We start from the raw sequence: 17,396 nt of genomic DNA, 5'->3' as shown, positions 1-17,396 counted from the left end.
ACGTGGTCCACAGCCATCTCTGCTCAGAGATGGGCACCTTGACACAGAGAGCTTGCAGCACACTCTTTTGGTTTGAAATGTATAGACGTTTTCTAAGAAGATGATACAGTGAAATCCAAATAAGAATACAAACCAGACTCTTCCCCTTTCAGAATCGCTCAGGCCAACACCTTCAGGAGGGTCCAGCAAGGTGGGCAGTGGATACAATGGCCAGGAGCTGCGTGTCAGAGGTCGAGTGGCTAGAAGAGCAGCCACCTGGGAAGGGGAGCTTGGGCATCACATTCTTAGTAAGGCAAGGGGGGCAGCCAACACCAGGTGTTGAACCTGAGAGGACTGAGGTGGGGGGAGCAGAGAAATGGCCTGGTATAGAGAGATGAGACAGGAGTTACAAAGAAAGAAAGGGAGAAATCTAGAATGAGCCTTGTGTTGTTGGATTAGCATGGAGATATCTCTGTGAACTCATGGCTTTTGAGAGAGACAGACAGACAGACAGAGGTGTCACTGTGTGTACCACTATTTCCTGACTAGAGCATCCAATCAGCAATGAGCACCTCTAGAGCTTAGACTTTGGTTTCTAAGCACCATTCTCCACTGAAAGAAACTGAGCTGATTCTAGGACTGGGGCAGGAAAACTACAAGATGAGTCTAGAAATTCTTATATTTAGAAAGGAAGAAAATGCTTAAAGAATATTGAGGGCACATCAAAAGGACATAGAAGCCATGATAAAATGGCTCCCACTGCCAAACTGAGGATATTCTGAGCGTCGAAATAACCAGTGATAGTAACGAAACATAAGCCAGAGAGTACAAATGAAACCCATGACCCCATTCTGTTAATAAATTCATAAATGAAGTACTGAAATTCTAATAATAAACACTTACATTGTCCCTGAACATCTTTTCATAGAATATTTATTAATTTTAAAGTGAATAAGGGTAACTTCACAGTACAGAAGCTTGGCAAGCGCTACCTTCACCAAGTGATCAAGTGTGCATCATTAATATTGTGACAAATTCAAATCATGTGCCACCTGATTAAATGCGAAATGGGGAGAGCAGAGCATCCCTTCTGAGACGCTCCTGCCAAAGGTGTATAATTGGAATCTAAGCACAAAGAAACATCAGACAAACCCAAACTGAGAGACAAGCCACAAAATAAGTAGGCTGTAATCTTCAAAACTCTCAAGGTCATGAAACTCAAGAAAAGACTGAAGGAAAACAAAGACCCATGACATGAAGGAGATTACTGAGACAATAGGGGATACTGAATTAGGGTCTGAGGATGGTAGAGTAGTCAGGCGGCAATGTTTATTCCTGATTTTCATGCTGTATTGTGGTTCCGTAAGAGTATGTCTTTGTTCATAAGAAAACACATGGCAAACATTCAGGGGTGGTGAGTGCCTATTTGGTCATTCACTCTGAGACAGCTCAGGGGACCAGAGTTCCAGGCACGTGTTTTTACAACTTGTCCATAGGTTTGAGCTTGTTTAAACATAGTAACAACAGACGTCCAACTCTCCCACTATGTCCTAAAGACCAGACACAGGGGGACATAACCTCATCTAAGGAGGCAGGAGGACACTCTGGCGAACAGTATGGAGGTTCCTCAAAAAAACTAAAAATAGAGTTGCCATATGATCCAGCGATCTCACTCCTGAGCAAGTATCTGGACAAAACTCTAATTCAGAAAGATCCGTGCACCCCTATGTTCACAGCAGCACTATTCACAATGGCCAAGACATGGAAACAACCTAAATGTCCATGGACAGAGGAATGGATAAAGAAGATGTGGTACATATATACCATGGAATACTGCTCAGCCATAAGAAAGAATGAAATAATGCCATTTGCGGCAACGTGGATGCAACTAGAGATGATCATACTAAGTGAAGTCAGTCGGAAAGAGAAAGACAAATGCCATATCATATCGCTTATACGTGGAATCGAGAATAAGACACAAATGAACTAATCTACCAGACAGAAACAGACTCTCAGACATAGAGAACAGACTTGTGGTTGCCAAGGGCGAGGGGAGTGGGGGAGGGATGGAGTGGGAGTTTGGGATTAGCAGATGCAAAGTATTATACAGAGAATGGATAAACAACAAGGTCCTATTGTACAGCACAGGGAGCTCTACTCAGTATCCCGTGATAAGCCATCATGGAAAAGAATGTGAAAAAGAATGTATAGATGTATCACTGAATCACTTTGCTGTACAGCAGAAATTAACACAACATTGTCAATCAACTGTACTTCAATAAAATAAATTATAAAAAATAAGGAGGCAGGAGGAGAAGGAAGTGTTCCTGGCCCCAGTGAGGGCAGGAGCCTTGGACAGAAGACCCCATACAGGAGTCAGAGGCACAGGGGCACACGGAGCAGGCGGGGGGTAAATACTCCAGCCTCGCTCTCTGTCTGACCTCCAACCTCCTACAAGTGCCCTCATTGGCCAACCCAAGACGGCACACAACAGGCACAGGAAGTGCCCCCTGAGGAGATCAGCCCTCCAGGGCACGCAGCAGGATGGAGAGCATGTCTGCAACGTGGGCAAATGGGAAAAGAAAAGCCAAATATACATTAGCCCATTGGACCCTTTACAATAACTCTGTGAGATACGCTTTCCTGGCCCCATTGCACAGATCCAGAAACTGAGTCTCTGTGGGACTAAATAACATGCCCGTATCTACACAATGGAGCAGAAATCTGGCTCAGGCTCGTGTGAACCCCAAGCTTTATTCTTGCCCCTTAATTAGGAGTTATCAGGTGAGGCTGAGGCCCTGATGTGCTGAACCAAGCTCCGTCTGGATCCTATCTTTGTCTCTCCAAGCAGTACTCGGGCCCATCTGCTGCATCCGTCTCTTTTTTTGTCTCTGATGTTGAAGAGATGGCTGGGTTGACAGGCGAGTGATAAACGATGCCTGCTTATCCTTGTTTCAGGCGAGTGTGACACAAACTCAATTAGGAAAACACATCTTCAGGGCTACTTCCTGTTCATACCTACCAGCTCAGGTGGATGTCTGAGCAGGAAAGAGCGACAACTCGTTTGCACGACTTTTCTCTGTCTTCCCTACCCTGTGTCGCTCACACTCCTAAATCTGGAGATGTAGGAATGTTTACTGGGTTTTTTAATGGCCCCAATCATGCATCCCTTTTCTGGTGGCAGCACCCCAATTGTCCTCTGCACCCCACTGTCAGCCCTTGCAAACTCCTCCCACAGCTCCCAGACAGGATAATTAGGGCACATTGTCTTTTCCAGACCAGGTTGACTGGTTCAGAAATGGCACGTGAACCAAACAGAGCCAAGAAGACACAGTATGACCTTTCCTGTGTTCATCGGGTATCGTGTAAAGGATAGTTGATCTTGACTCCACAAGGGTGGGAGCCTGGGACTGCCAAGACCCACCACATACAACCTAAAAATGAAGCCAGCACCATAATAGGCAAAGCAAAGAACTGAAGAAAAAAAACCTCTGATGTCATAATTGAACACCTGGATCAAGCCATAACTGATGACTAATTTTAGTGTAATTTCATCACCCCCACAAGACATCTTGTACCCATCTGCAGTCACTTTTCATTATTTCTGTAATTTACTCAGTTGTTAAGAGAAAGCCCTAATCAAGGGTGTTTTTCACTGTTTACTGTGAAATTCTAGTCTCTGTTTTAAGCTGATTTCTTTCATGTGGCCGTTTCTGGGAACTCATTATCTGCAAAGCAGGGGGCCCTCTTTTCTCTCACCTGAAAGGAAGAGGCAGAGAGTCCAGAGAAGGATGGCCACTTAGAAATAAAGTCAGTGACTTGAAAATGTGGCCTCTGGCCAGCTCATTTGAGCATCACACTATCATGAACATTCTCACCTCCAATCCAAGGGACAATTTCCGGGAGTGACTGATGGAGAGAAGGAATAGTGGTGGATTCTATTCTCAGTTAGGGACCCTCGATAAAATGACGGCCGTCTAAAGACTTCCAGCACATCAAACTTACCTCCCCATTTTTCTGCACTATCGAGATGTAAGAGATGAGCTTGGGGTGAAAGACAGATACTACGAGAAGCCAAAGACAGAATTAAATCATGTATTCATTTGTTCATTCACTCATTCACCAAGTATTAAGGGCCTCATATGTGCCAGGCACTGGGGCTGATGAGCAAGAGAGATATGTACAATAGTGAACAAAAGAGAAAAGAAATTCTGTTCTCATGGAGCTTAAATTCTAGGGGAGAGGAAGATGGCTCGCCAAATAAGGGAAATCTATGGGTTATCAGGTGGTGATGAGAGAAACACAACAGAAAAGGGGACTAGAGAATGCCATAATGAAGAAGAGCAGCTGCTGTAGACAAAGGGAAATGGCTCCAGTAGATACCTACATGTTACCCCACAGCAGGCATGTGCAAAGGCCCTGAGGTGGGAGCCCAGTGGGGTGCTGAGAGCCAGCAAGGCGGCCAGTGGGACTGGAACAGAGCGTGCGTGTGAGGGCGCGGGGGTTGAGATGAGGTCAGAAGGATGCCGGGGGCCAGAGTTCCAGAGTTCACGTCGCACCTGTAGGTCACTGAATACACTGTGGCTTCAGCTCTAAATATGATGGGAGCCTCTGGAGGGTTCTGAGCAGAGGACAACATGACCTGACTGATGGTCAGGAGGGGTCTGAAGGGGGCACCTCCCCAACCAAGGTGCAGCTGCTGTGTGCTGAGGATGGAGGGCATGGTGGGCCTCCTCCTGGGTTATTAAATAAAGTAAGGACTGTCTCTACAGGATTCAAAGTAACTGGTTAAGAAGCTGACAGCACCACACCCTTTAGCACCGTGTGTGTTTGCAGGAGAGAAGCTCAAGACATGAGAGAGAAAGAATAAAATCCCCCAGATCAAGGACTCCTCGACCACTGAGAAGGGCTAAGAAGCTGATGTTTGCAGACTTCCTGCTTCTGTGAACGAGAGAGTGAACCCCAGGACTCCTCCCAGCCAACCTCCCAGCCAAAGCAGACACCTCCTGTCATTGATGGTCCGGGGAGGTGTCCAAGGGCCAGGCCACAGCCGGGGAGATGACTGACCCATAGCAGGGACATCAACATGACAGAGGAAAACGCTGAGTTTGAAAGCAGATGAGAAAAATCTGCTCTGTGAGTCCATTCACTGGTTACAATTAAAAATGGAAACTAAAGAGAATGGTGACCCGAGGCTGTGTGCTGAGCCAAAAGATTTACATAAACTGGAGAAAAGCGCGCATCACCACTTAGGGGGCAGGAGAGATGAAACAGAGCTGGGGCAGAACTGGATAAGGAATTTTTCTCATAAATGAAGATGGCAGAGCGGGAAGCCTTTTAGGGTTGCCTCCTAGGGCTGAGGCATTAGAATCTGACCGGCTTTAGGAACTCAACCCTCATGGAGGAGGGAAGGTCTCATCTGCAAGATGGACCAGTGGCAGAAAATGTTACTGATGCAGCAACTGGACCATGGCTGGTACGAGAGGGATTTTTTTTTTTAATTTTTACTGAACTATAGTAGATTTATAATGTTGTGTTAGTTTCAGGTGTACAGCAAAGTGATTCAGTCATATATGGAGAGAGAGATATATAGATTCTTTTTCAGATTCTTTTCCATTATAGGTCATTACAGGATAGTAAGTAGAGCTCCCTGTGCTATACAGTAGGTCCTTGTTAGTTCTCTATTTTATATATAGTAGTGTGTATCTGCTAATCCCAAACTCCTAATTTATCCCTCCCCCGCCTACCCCTTTGGTAACCACAAGTCTGTTCTCTATGTCTGTGAGTCTGTTTCTGTTTCATACACAAGTTCATTTGTGTCATATTTTAGATTCCACATATAAATGGTATCATATGGTATTTGTCTTTCTCTTTCTGACTTACTTCACTTAGTGTTATCATCTCTAGGTCCATCCATGTTGCTGCAAATGACATTCTTGTGTTCTGTTTTACGGCTGAGTAGAATTCTATTGTATATGTGTGCCACATCTTCTTTATCCATTCCTCTGTTGATGGACACTTAGGTTGCTTCCACGACCTGGCTATTGCAAATAGTGCTGCTATGGAGGGGTGTTTGATGGAGGAATAATGAATGAAAGGAGGAGAGCCAAAGCAGATAGAAACTAGAGAAGGCCCCCCAGAAGCAAAGGTGCGTTGGGAGGTGGATGTCCTTGACTTAACTGTTGATGCAGACAGAAGAAGCAAACTGACCTTACCGGGAACTGCTCCAAGAGCTTTAACTACACATGTGAGACACAGCCATCCAACTGGCCTTTGGTTTCCTTCATTTTGCTCTTTGGTTGGTTGGATAGGGTCCTCCTGCCTGCCTGGCGTCCATTCCTTTCCATCTGACAAAGCCCAATTTGTCTTTGGACGCCACACCTTCTGCACTCTCTGTCCTAGTAGTTTGGGTGGAGATGACCTGAGGCTCCCAGATTGGTGTGTCCCAGACCTGACCAATCAGAAACTCCATCCCCCCCGCCCCCCTTAACAGTGACTGGCTCAGGGTTGGGCCAGGGACTCCAGTGACCACCATGAGATTCACACCATCAACTTTTTCTACAAGCATTTGGGAAGTCACTTTATTTTCGTTGGGGTGTGCTGTGTGGATAGAATGTAAACCTTGAGCTGCTGGTGACAATGATGACCACTCAGAAATGAAGCCAACACAAAGAACAGAGCAGACAGAGGTGGAAAGAAACAGTGTCTGGTTACATTGATTGACCCCTGGATCCAGCCGTGCCTGAAGCCTACCTGGTATTTTTTCAGTTACCTGACCTAATACATTTTTTCGACACCCCCCTCCCATTTTTTAATTTAACTTAATTTTTTTTTTTTTTTGCTTTGGTACCATTTGCATAAGCTGGGATTTTTGGCATTTGCAACTAAAGGGGTCGAGACTAATGAACTGAATGATCTGGTGCCTATTCAAAGACCATTTCCATTGGGGAGGTGGGGAAACCTTGTGTCAGGGCCTCAAACACAACCTCACTGTTTCCAACGGAGACAAAACCATGTTTCCAGAGCCACTTCCTGTTTAAGGTGTGAGATTTTTATTTTTTAATTTTTTTGTAATTTCGGCTTAAAATCATCACTAAGCTGGAACTCCACGATAAGAACAGAACCAGCCTTCTGTTCTGTGTGTGTGCTGGGGGTGGGATGAGTGTCTTAAAGTTCCTCTGTTTATTTTGCGAATAAGAGAATTGCCTCAAAGGACTGCTAATCTACCCCCATGTGCCAAAGTGGGCAGTGTTATATCCACATTTCTACAGCATTGGAGTCCACAGAGTCGGTGAGGAAACGTGGCAGAAATCAAGCATTATAATTAAGGGGCCAGAGGGACCGATTGAGCAAGAACGATGAAAAGAGTGGCCTAAAGAGCTGGATGAAAAAATTAACCTAAGGGAGGCATGGGAGCTGCTTTGGATGTTTCTGGTGGCTCTGCGACCCCAGAGGGAGAAGGGTTGTTTAAGACAGTATCAAGAGTGTTATGAAACTAAGCGAAATGGAATTGGGTCTAAGCTGTATTTAAGCATGAAGTACATCAAGGGATGTCTCAGAATCTAAACCCCTGGCTCTCTGTTTAGGCTGATAATAAACAGACACCGCACACTCGAGGAGCTTTTCCTATTCCCTGATACCGTCAAATCCACTATTCTTCTAATTCTTTTTATTTTCTCCGTTTTTTAAAAAAGCATCTATGTGTAGTTTCTATTAGATTTTTTGGGTGATTTTTCTTCTCCATGGCTTTGATAACTACACATGTAATAATGGCTGTGATTTATTGCCCTTCTACCATGTGCCAAATATTACCGTGTGTAAGGGGTTGAATGGTGGCCCCCAAAAGATAGGTCCACTTAGAACCTATGGATGTGGTCTTATTTGGAAACAGAGTCTTTTCAGATGTAATTAAGTTAAAGACCTCGGGATGAGGTCATCCTAGATGAGGGTGGGCCCTATATCAATGACCAGTGTCCTTGTAAGACAGAAGGGGGAAAGACATGCACAGCAGCCCATGTAAAGATGGAGGGAGACGGGAGGGATGCAGCCACAAGCCAAGGAAGCCAGGAGCCAACAGACGCTGAAAAGAGGCAAAGCAGGAACTTCCCCTAGAGTCTTTGGAGAGAGCATGGCCCTGCCTGCATTTGAGTTTGGACTTCTGGCTCCAGAACTGGCAGAAAGTAAGTTTCTGTTACATTAAACTACCCAGTTTATGGTAATTTGTTACACCAGCCTCAGGAGCTGAATACACCGTGCTGAGCAGCTACGCCCATTTTTTTCCTTAAAAGAGTCTCACAATCCTACAAAGTAGGCTCACAAGAGCTGTCCTTTCCTCCAAGAATTTCTGCTACACACACACTCTCTGTTGCCTTCTTTTGTAACAGTTCTTCAATCTTTCTCTGGGAGAAAGACCCTTCTCCCTTGAATACAAAATGGAACTGTCCGTCAGATCATCTTAATCTTTTCTAGACAGGGATGGGACTAAGTAACCTGTTCTCATCCCTGGCTACACCTGAGAATCACCTGAAGAGCTTTTAAAAAGTAAAGATGATCAACCCTACCTCTATGCCCACCTCCACTCCACTACTACAAAGATCCTGGCCCAATTGGTTAGGTGTAGAGTCTGGACATTAGCATTCTTTAAAGCTTCCTGGTGATTCTAAAGTTCAGCCAAGGTTAAGGGAGTCTTTCTCCCCGGAATCTAAAACATGAGCACAGAGATAAAAACAAAATAACTAGAGCCCCCGTATCCCAGCAGTGGTACCCTGAAACCAGACATCCATGATAACTACCAGGACTCTTGAACTGGCAACTTCAGACTTTTAGGAAACTGGTCCCTTAGTGTACCTTCGGGGTCATAAGATCCCAATCCCTTAGTCCTTAGGTGGGCCTGATATGTTTCTGATGCTTCTGACCAATTCATCCAGGAACTGGCAGAACAGATACTCAAAACTAAGCTTCTGCTTCCATGATACGGAGCATCCTTACTTAATCCGTAAGTGATAACCCCCCGTGTCACTGACAACGTGAAGGGTGTGAGGAAGAAAGAAAAAATATTTTTTGGAAGGGGATTAAGAGGTACAAACTTCCAGCCATAAAATAAATAAGTCACGGGAATGTACTATACAGTATAGGGAATATAGTCAATACTACTGCAATAACTTTGTATGGTGATAGATGGTTACTAGACTTTTCATGGTGATCAACCCATAATGTATATAAATGTCCAAACACTATGTTGTACAACTGAAACTAATATAATACTATATGTTAACTATACTTCAGTAATAAAAATATTATGTAGAGATGACATGGTCTTCTACATCAAGTCTTTGAGTTGCTTAGGATGCCAGACATTTGCAAGTGTGAACTTAACACTCTTAATATACCACTAAGAGCATCCTTAATCAAAAAAATTTAAAAAAAAAAAGAAATGTACACACTTCGGAAGACAAGGACTTACTCACTCTGGGAGATATCTATAACCATTGTCTTGGAAATTTTGCTAATTCAGACTTTGGCTGGGTTGTATTTTACCTTTGTCCTCTCCTTAGAGGCAGTAATTTCTAAATCCCTAAGGTGTAGAAACAGTTTCGTTCAGCTCAGCATACAGGTAGGAGAGAGAATCAAGTCCTGCAGAGAAAACAGTTTCAAAGATATCAGAAATACCACTCAGAAATAAAGGCAAGCCAGTTAAACAGAATTGGTATCCTTCTTCAAAGTATATACAAATAATCTCTAAGTGAAAATTCCCTTAGCCATACCCAGGGTGTAAGATGAATGCACTTGAGAAGGATTATATGTAGAGGAAAAAGTGTTGGGGATATACTGTTTTAAGGTTCTTACACAACATATAAAGCAGTATGACCTCATTTGAATGCAGGCTTTGATTAATTAAAGATAAATTTTGTAAACCTTAGGGCAATGGCTAAATTTTAAAGAGGTATAAATAATGAGCCAATATGGAGATAAAATGGAATCATAAAAAATATACTCAGCAGGAAAGCAGGCAGAAAAAGAAGGAAAAAGAAGTAAAGAACAGATGGCACATAAAGCAAAAAGCAAGATGATAGATTTTAATATAAACATATCAAAAATTTCATTAAATATAAATGGTCTAAATATAATGATTAAAAGACACAGATTATCAGATTGGATAAATAGGCAAACCCCAACTATGTACTCTCTATAAACAATCTACATAAAATATAAAAACACAAATTGGTTTTTTAAAAAACCAGAAAAGATACTACAATGAAAACATTAATCAAAAGTAAGCCGAGGTGGCTGTATTAATATCAGATGAAACAGACTTCAGAATAAGGAATACTTCCAAGAATGAAGAGGGATATTACATAACGAGAAAGGAGTGAGTTCACCAAGAAGTCATTACAATCCTAAGCATATATGTACCTAAGACAGTGTTTCAAACACATAAAGGAAAAGCTGACAGGACTGAAATGAAAACTAGACAAACCCACAACTTCAACACTTCTGTTGATAACGGACAGAACAAAAAGATTAAAAAATAAGCAGGGATATAAAACACCTGAACATCACTAGAGATATTAGGAGAATCCTTGTAAATCTTAGGCAAAGACTTTTTTAGATGTGACACCAAAAGCACAATTACTAAGAGGAAAAAAATCAACAAACCAAACTTAATTAAAAAATCCTTTGCTCTTCCCAAGACACATACTGGGAAAATTTCTATAAACACCTATCTGAAAATGGACTTGTATCCATAATATATAAAGTGCCCTCAAAGATCAATAATATGAAAATAACAACCAACAAGAAACTGGCAAAAGATTTGAAAAAGACATTCACCAAAGAAGGTATAAGGATGGTAAGTAAGCACAAGAAAGAATGCTCAACGTTATAACTCATAGAAGTTAAAACTTGAAATATATACTGCTACACACCTATTAGAACTGCTACATAAAATCAAACTAAAACAAGGGATAACATTAAGTGGTCCTGAAGATACAAAACAACAGGAACTCTTATACCTTGCTGGTGGGATTGCAAAATGTTTCCATGTTTGAAAAAAGTTTGCAATTTCTGATAAAGTTATGTGTACAGTTACCACACCAGCCAGCAATTCCAGTCCTAGGTATTTACCCAAGAGAAATGAACAAACATTCATCTGAAAACCTGTTTGTGAATACTTATAGTGACATTTTTCATAATGACCCCCAAATGGAAGTAATCCAAATGGCTTTCAACTAGGAAATGAATAAACAAACAGTGCTGTATCCATTCACTGTAATATTATGCAGTATTAAAAAGCAATAGGCTATTTGTGGTCTTTTTGATTATAGCCATCTCACAGGTGTGAGGTGATATCTCATTGTGGTTTTGATTTGACGATGAAGGGAACCCTTGGTCACTGTGGGAATGTAAACTGGTGCAGCCACTGTGGAAAACAGTATGGAGGTTCCTCAAAAAAACTAGAAATATAACTACCATATGATCCAGCAATTCCACTCATAGGCGTACATATGAAGAAAATGAAAACACTAACTCGAAAAGACAATGCACCCCAGTGTTCATAGCAGCCTCTTTTACAATAGCCAAGATATCGAAGCACCCTACGTGTCCATCAACAGATTAATGGATAGAGAAGATGTGGTACATATATACAATGGAATATTACTCAGCCATAAAAAAGAACGAAATTTTGCCATTTGCAATAACATGGATGGACCTGGAAGGTATTATGCTTAGTGAAATAAGTCAGACAGAGAAGGACAAATACTGTATGTTACCACTTACACGTGGAATCTATAAAATAAAACAGGGACTTCCCTGGTGGCGCAGTGGTTGAGAATCCGCCTGCCAATGCAGGGGACATGGGTTTGAGCTCTGGTCCGGGAAGATCCCACATGCCACGGAGCAACTAAGCCCATGCGCCACAACTACTGAGCCTGCGCTCTAGAGCCCGTGCTCCACAAGAGAAGCCACCGCAATGAGAAGCCCATGCACCTCAATGAAGAGTAGCTTCCGCTCGCCCCAACTAGAGAAAGCCCATGCACAGCAGCGAAGACCCAACGCAGCCATAAATAAATAAATAAATGTATTTAAAATAAGATAAAATAAAAAATAAAACCAAACTAGTGAATCTAACAACAACAACAAAAAAAAAACAGACTCACAGATATAGAGACCAACTAGTGGTTACCAGTGGGGAGAGGAAAGGGGGAGGGGCAAGACAAGGACAGAGGATTAAGAGGTACAAACTACCATGTATAAAATAAGCTACAACGATATACTGGGCAGCCCAGGGAATAAAGACAATATTTTATAACTATAAATGGAGAATAACCATTAAAATTTTGAATCACTATGTCATATACTTGAAACATAAGATATTGTAAATCAACTACAGCTCAACTTAAGAAAAAGAACAAAAAGGAATAAATAGACTGTTGATATATAGGTGAATATTAAATGCACTGTGCTAAGTGAAAGACATGATTCGAAAGCTGCATACTGCACGACCCCATTTTTATGGAATTCTGAAAAAGGCAAAACTATAAGGACAGAGAACAAATCAGTGGTTGCCAGGCGCTGCAGGTATAGGGGGAGGAGGTGGCAAAAACACCCAGGAATTTGGGGGCTGATGGAAGTGTTCTTTATACCTCAGTTATGTTCGTGTTTACATGGCCATGTGCGTTCATCAAAATGAAAACTCTATCCTCAAAAGGGTGAATTTTTACTGTATGAAAATTACATTAACAAACCTTACTTTTAAACAACGCAGACTGCTGTAGAGATATTCTATCCATCAGACTTTCCATTTATTCCATTAATTCAGTAATACTCCCTTTCACTCCAATAAAAATGCCAAAGATTCGTTTTTATTAACCTTGCTTCTCATGACTATGGATGTTATGAAATATCTAATACATTCAAAGGCTTTGTTTTAACCCCTGCTCATGAAAGTGCTAACTGCTAATATAATTGAGAGTTTTGGGTTCTTCTCTGCCCAATTCTAGCCACATTTGTGATTAAGCTAAGGATGAATATTGAGATAAAGAAGGAAGAGCTGAAAGTGCAAATTCAAATGGCTGAGGGGAAGGGGCCGGCAGGTAAGGGGGGGAAGAGAAGCACTTAATAAACACCCCACCCAGGGGCCGGGGCGGGGGACACCCACGCACAGCCTTGGCACGATGTAGCCTTACGGGAATGCGCACCCGAGGTCGGCAGAGGGCCCACCCTCTTAGGGGAAATTGGAAATCCCAATTTTTGTATGTGAATTTTCCCAATTTGGGGGGGGGGGTGCTGTTCAGTTTTTCATTTTAAAAAGCACTGTGGACAGAACAGTGCTTGTGTGCAGGTCATGAAGTTTGCAAGCGCTGGTCTAGAGCCCTGGGTTGTAGAGCAAGAGAACTAGGACAGGCCTAGGAGTCTGGTGGTTTCATAGAATGGCTTCCAAGAAGCTGAAATCACTTCTAGGAAGCTTCAACGCAGCAGGGAGTTTCAACTTGGGTCGGAAGGGGTGTGTGCTTAATGCAAAGAGCGTGTGTGTACTTTAAGTATAAGGAAAGCCAAGGCATGAGCCTTACACGTGCAATCTAAAATATGAAACAAACTAGAGAATATAACAACAACAATAAAACAGACTCACAGAGAGAGAGACACACTAGTGGTTACCAGTGGGAAGAGGGTGCACGTGGGAGCCGAGAAGGACCTCTCCCCCCTGACAACCTCTTCCTACTCATGACACCCGCCCCAGCCCCTAAATCCCAAATCAGCAGTTCAAAATCCCCAAAGCTCTGACTATCCAAAGGTTGGCTGGCTGGTTTTTAATTCTTTTGGTGACCACGGCTGCTCTAAAGTACAACGAAGCTATCTGGGGACTTTATCCTCTTCTGTGTATATACTCACATCTTTCATGCAAAATGACTCACGTGTCCAGTTACGGAGGCAACTCCACACCCAGCCTGGGCGTGTCAGACAATATACACGCATGATCCTGGGCCCCTCTCTGTCTATCTACCTACCTACCTTCTGAATTGTGAAATACACCTGGCCCCAGACTTCCCAAAAGAGATTTCCGGCCTGTGTGACCTTCCCAGGGGCCCCCTTCGTGACTGACAACCATCACTTCACCTCTGACGGCATCTCAGCCTACCACTGCCCTTTCCTCCCCTTTACACACAGCCAATTCCTCAACCTGTAACTCAACGACACTTCGCATCATCTACCTCAGCCCAAGTCTTAAATCTTAGGAAGACTCCCTTCTTTCAGTGCCCTGGTCTATTTATGGAACCGCCCAAGAACAATGATTCTGTTCCAAACCCTGAGGAATTGCAGAGCCTTAAATCCACAGTTGAACATCAGCTTGCAATTGGTATTAAAAACTGATCAGTGGTTTTGAGGGTTCCAGAAATCGGCACTTAAATCCTTGGGCAAGAACAGTCAGCGATGGATTTTTTTTTTTTTTAAACGACAGTACAAATTTAAACAAGGGTCAGAAAACTTCCCTCCCTATAAGAAATTCATGGAGCAAATATTTTCTTTACAGAGGTATCTGATAGGGTGAATGTACTGCTGCTTATGACCACGAGAAACAAAATGAAAAATATTTTGCAGACCCATCTGCAGTGAAAACTGCCAAGCAAAAGCGGGAAGAGAAAACCCCACCAAATCAAGGTTGCCCTAAGCCATGGGGAGAGGTGGCTTTGGGGGGAGGGGTGGGGCATCTCCCCCTAACCTCTAACACCCTCACCACCTGCTGTGTAAATAGCATCTTTAAAACAAAATTCCTGGGCTTCCCTGGAAGCGTAGTGGTTAAGAATCCGCCTGCCAGTGCAGGGAACACAGGTTCGAACCCTGGTCCGGGAAGATCCCACATGCCGCGGAGCAACTAAGCCCGTGAGCCACAGCTACTGAGCCTGCGCTCTAGTGCCCGGGAGCCACAACTACTGAGCCCACATGCCACAACTACTGAGCTTGCACGCCTAAAACCTATGCTCCTCAACGAGAAGCCACAGCAATGAGAAGCCCACAACCAAGAGTAGCCCCCGCTCCGCTCGCCGCAACTAGAGAAAGGCCAGGCGCAGCAAGGAAGACCCAACGCAGCCAAAAATAAATAAAATAAATAAAATTTTTTTAAAAATTCCCAATTCCACTTTCCAACAAAATTGCTGTCCCTGGCCTCTTCCACGTGGACGTTTCTAATGACCACTTCTTTAAATCAAAAGCAAAATCCTCTAGATGGTGTGGGGGGAGGAACGTGAGCTTTAATTAAGAAAAGTCCACAACTTACTTCACAGAGCACATTCAGCAGTCAGAGTTCCAACCTGACTGAATCCTCTCACAGACGGAGAAAGCCTGATTGGGGACGTTCACCCTTCGCTCAAATTAAAATGACACCACCTTCCTCAACGAAGTGCTTTCTACCCATTAAATCACTTTATCATCACAACATCTCATTTTGGGAAGGAATTTTTTTTTTTTTTTTGAACGGCCACTTTCCATTTGGGGAAACCGAGTCCTAGAAATGATAGAACCCAGAGCTCACGGCAGAATCAAGTAACCAGATTTTCTAACACATTTGTCCTCTGGAATAAAACAGAAATATGTCCCCCATCCCGTCACACACGCGCGCGTGCCCGTGCGCGCGCGCACACACACGAACGCACACACACACACACACACACGCACACTCCTGTTTACCTGGAGCTCTTGGGAGAAAGGGACAGTATCTAAAACAGCAATTTTGTCCGGTTGGTGTGTCTGGGGACCTGCACCCTTAAGGAAAGCAGATTTTTCTGGAATTCCAGCCGGTGCGCAGTGACTTGAAAAGCAAACGTTACGTGGTAACATCAACTGGCAACTTGTCTCTGCGAATGCATTTCCAGCTCAGCCTGAAGAGCTTTAGGCGGGAGAGAGCCGTGATTCTCATCCGGTTGGACTCGGTTTACCCGCTCAGGGCCCGGTGCCGGGGCCGGAGCCGCGACGCAGCGCGAAGGGCAGGGACACTTGTGCGCATCTCGCTTTCACCCGATGGCCCCGAGACTCTTGCCCCGGCGCAGGCAGCGGAAAAACGGCGCCCCCAGCCCTCTCTCCGCGCGCTGACCCGCACCCGGGTCCCGGCCCGGCCTCGGGGCGCGCAGACGCCGTCCCCAGAGGAGCGGGGCTTCCTCGCGCGGCGCCGGTGGCCCCCGGGCTCCGAGACCCCTCTCCCCGCCCCTCCCGCCGCGGGCCCGGGCCCAACACGCACGTAATCAAAACCTGCATAATAATACCAACCTTTCCTGAGTCTTCTGAGCACCAAACGTTCCCTCCCTGAATTCTCTTAAACCCAAGACAAGGACATCATTCCCATTGCAGAGATGAGGAGACTGAGGTGGAAGGCCCCCCAGGACCCGGCTGCTGGGAAGCCCAGGTCTGATTCCGACTTGCAGCCCCAGCTCTCCCACCCGCGCAATCACCTTTACGCGCTCCTAGACCACACAGGACCTCGGCGGGGCGCCCGGAGGGGGTGCCGGGTTTCTCCCGAGCTGAGGTCCCCGGGAGCTGCGCATTCCTTCAGGGGCCAACGCCGGCCCGCGGGACCCCATGGTGGGGGAAACGGGGCACAAAGGGCCCGGTCTGCCCTCGTGGGTCACCAGTCCCAGTCCGACTGAGCTGGGGAGGGGGACGCCAGTCTGCGGGGGAAGAAGGCGCAAAGAACCCGGCTGCCCGCTCCCGGCCCCCCAGCTCCACGTCGTGGCCGTGCCGGGTTGCTCTAAGTCTTCACGGAACTCGGGGACGGTGAACACACACAGAGTGTCCCTCAGCCACGCCCCCTCCTCACCCCGGGAAGCACCCCGAACCCGGAGACACTGGGTCAGCCAATTTCGCCCCAATCCCACGGACGCGGCGCCCAACGGGGCTCGCCCACCTAGGGAAGGGGCCGCTCCGCGCCTGGGAGCCAGCGCCCTCACCCAGGTCCCCGCGACACCCTCACCCTTCGGTTCCCCCCGCCCGGGCTCCTGGGGACCGCGGGGAACTTCCCGAGCGCCGGCGCGACCGACGCCCCCCGCCCCCGGCCTCTTACCTCTGCCCAGCAGCGCGGCCAGCACCAGGCTCAGCGCCCGGCACAGCGGCGCCACCCGCCCGGGGGCCGCGCCCTCGGAGCGCATCCTGCGTCCCGGCAGCTCAGGCCACCCGCCGCCCGCCGGGGGCGCAGGGCCCGCTCGTGGTCCCCGCCGGCTGTCCCATGCCCCGGGGCCACCCCCGGCAGCGAGTCGGCCGGCCGGGCTGCGGAGCCGGTGCTCACGCCCCGCCCCTGCCGGGTGCACGCCGCGGCGCCTGCGGATCCCGCGGAGCCTCGCGCTCTGGCCGGGACAACTTTTCTCCAGCCGCCGCGGCAGCCGCGGCCCGCCCCGCCCCCAGGGCCGCCCACTCGGCCCCGCCCCCCG

The 17,396-nt window shown here is 45.8% G+C and overlaps 1 protein-coding gene across 1 annotated transcript in view; it reads right to left on the bottom strand.

Annotated features, from left to right (window-relative positions):
• The window catches only part of TMEM132C (transmembrane protein 132C), a 382,473-nt gene extending 365,209 nt beyond the window's left edge, over positions 1–17,264 (bottom strand). The window contains exon 1 of the mRNA XM_082418219.1: positions 17,033–17,264. Coding sequence (XP_082274345.1) covers positions 17,033–17,117 — 85 coding nt within the window. The 5' untranslated portion in view covers positions 17,118–17,264. The remainder of the gene's footprint in view (positions 1–17,032) is intronic.
• Between the last annotated feature and the right edge of the window lie 132 nt (positions 17,265–17,396).

The sequence above is a fragment of the Balaenoptera physalus genome (genome assembly GCF_965194825.1).
Source record: "Balaenoptera physalus genome assembly, chromosome: 12".
In the NCBI taxonomy this organism is placed as follows: domain Eukaryota; kingdom Metazoa; phylum Chordata; class Mammalia; order Artiodactyla; family Balaenopteridae; genus Balaenoptera; species Balaenoptera physalus.
The sequence above is the reverse complement of the archived record's forward strand: the minus strand, read 5'-3'. Positions and strand labels throughout refer to the sequence as shown.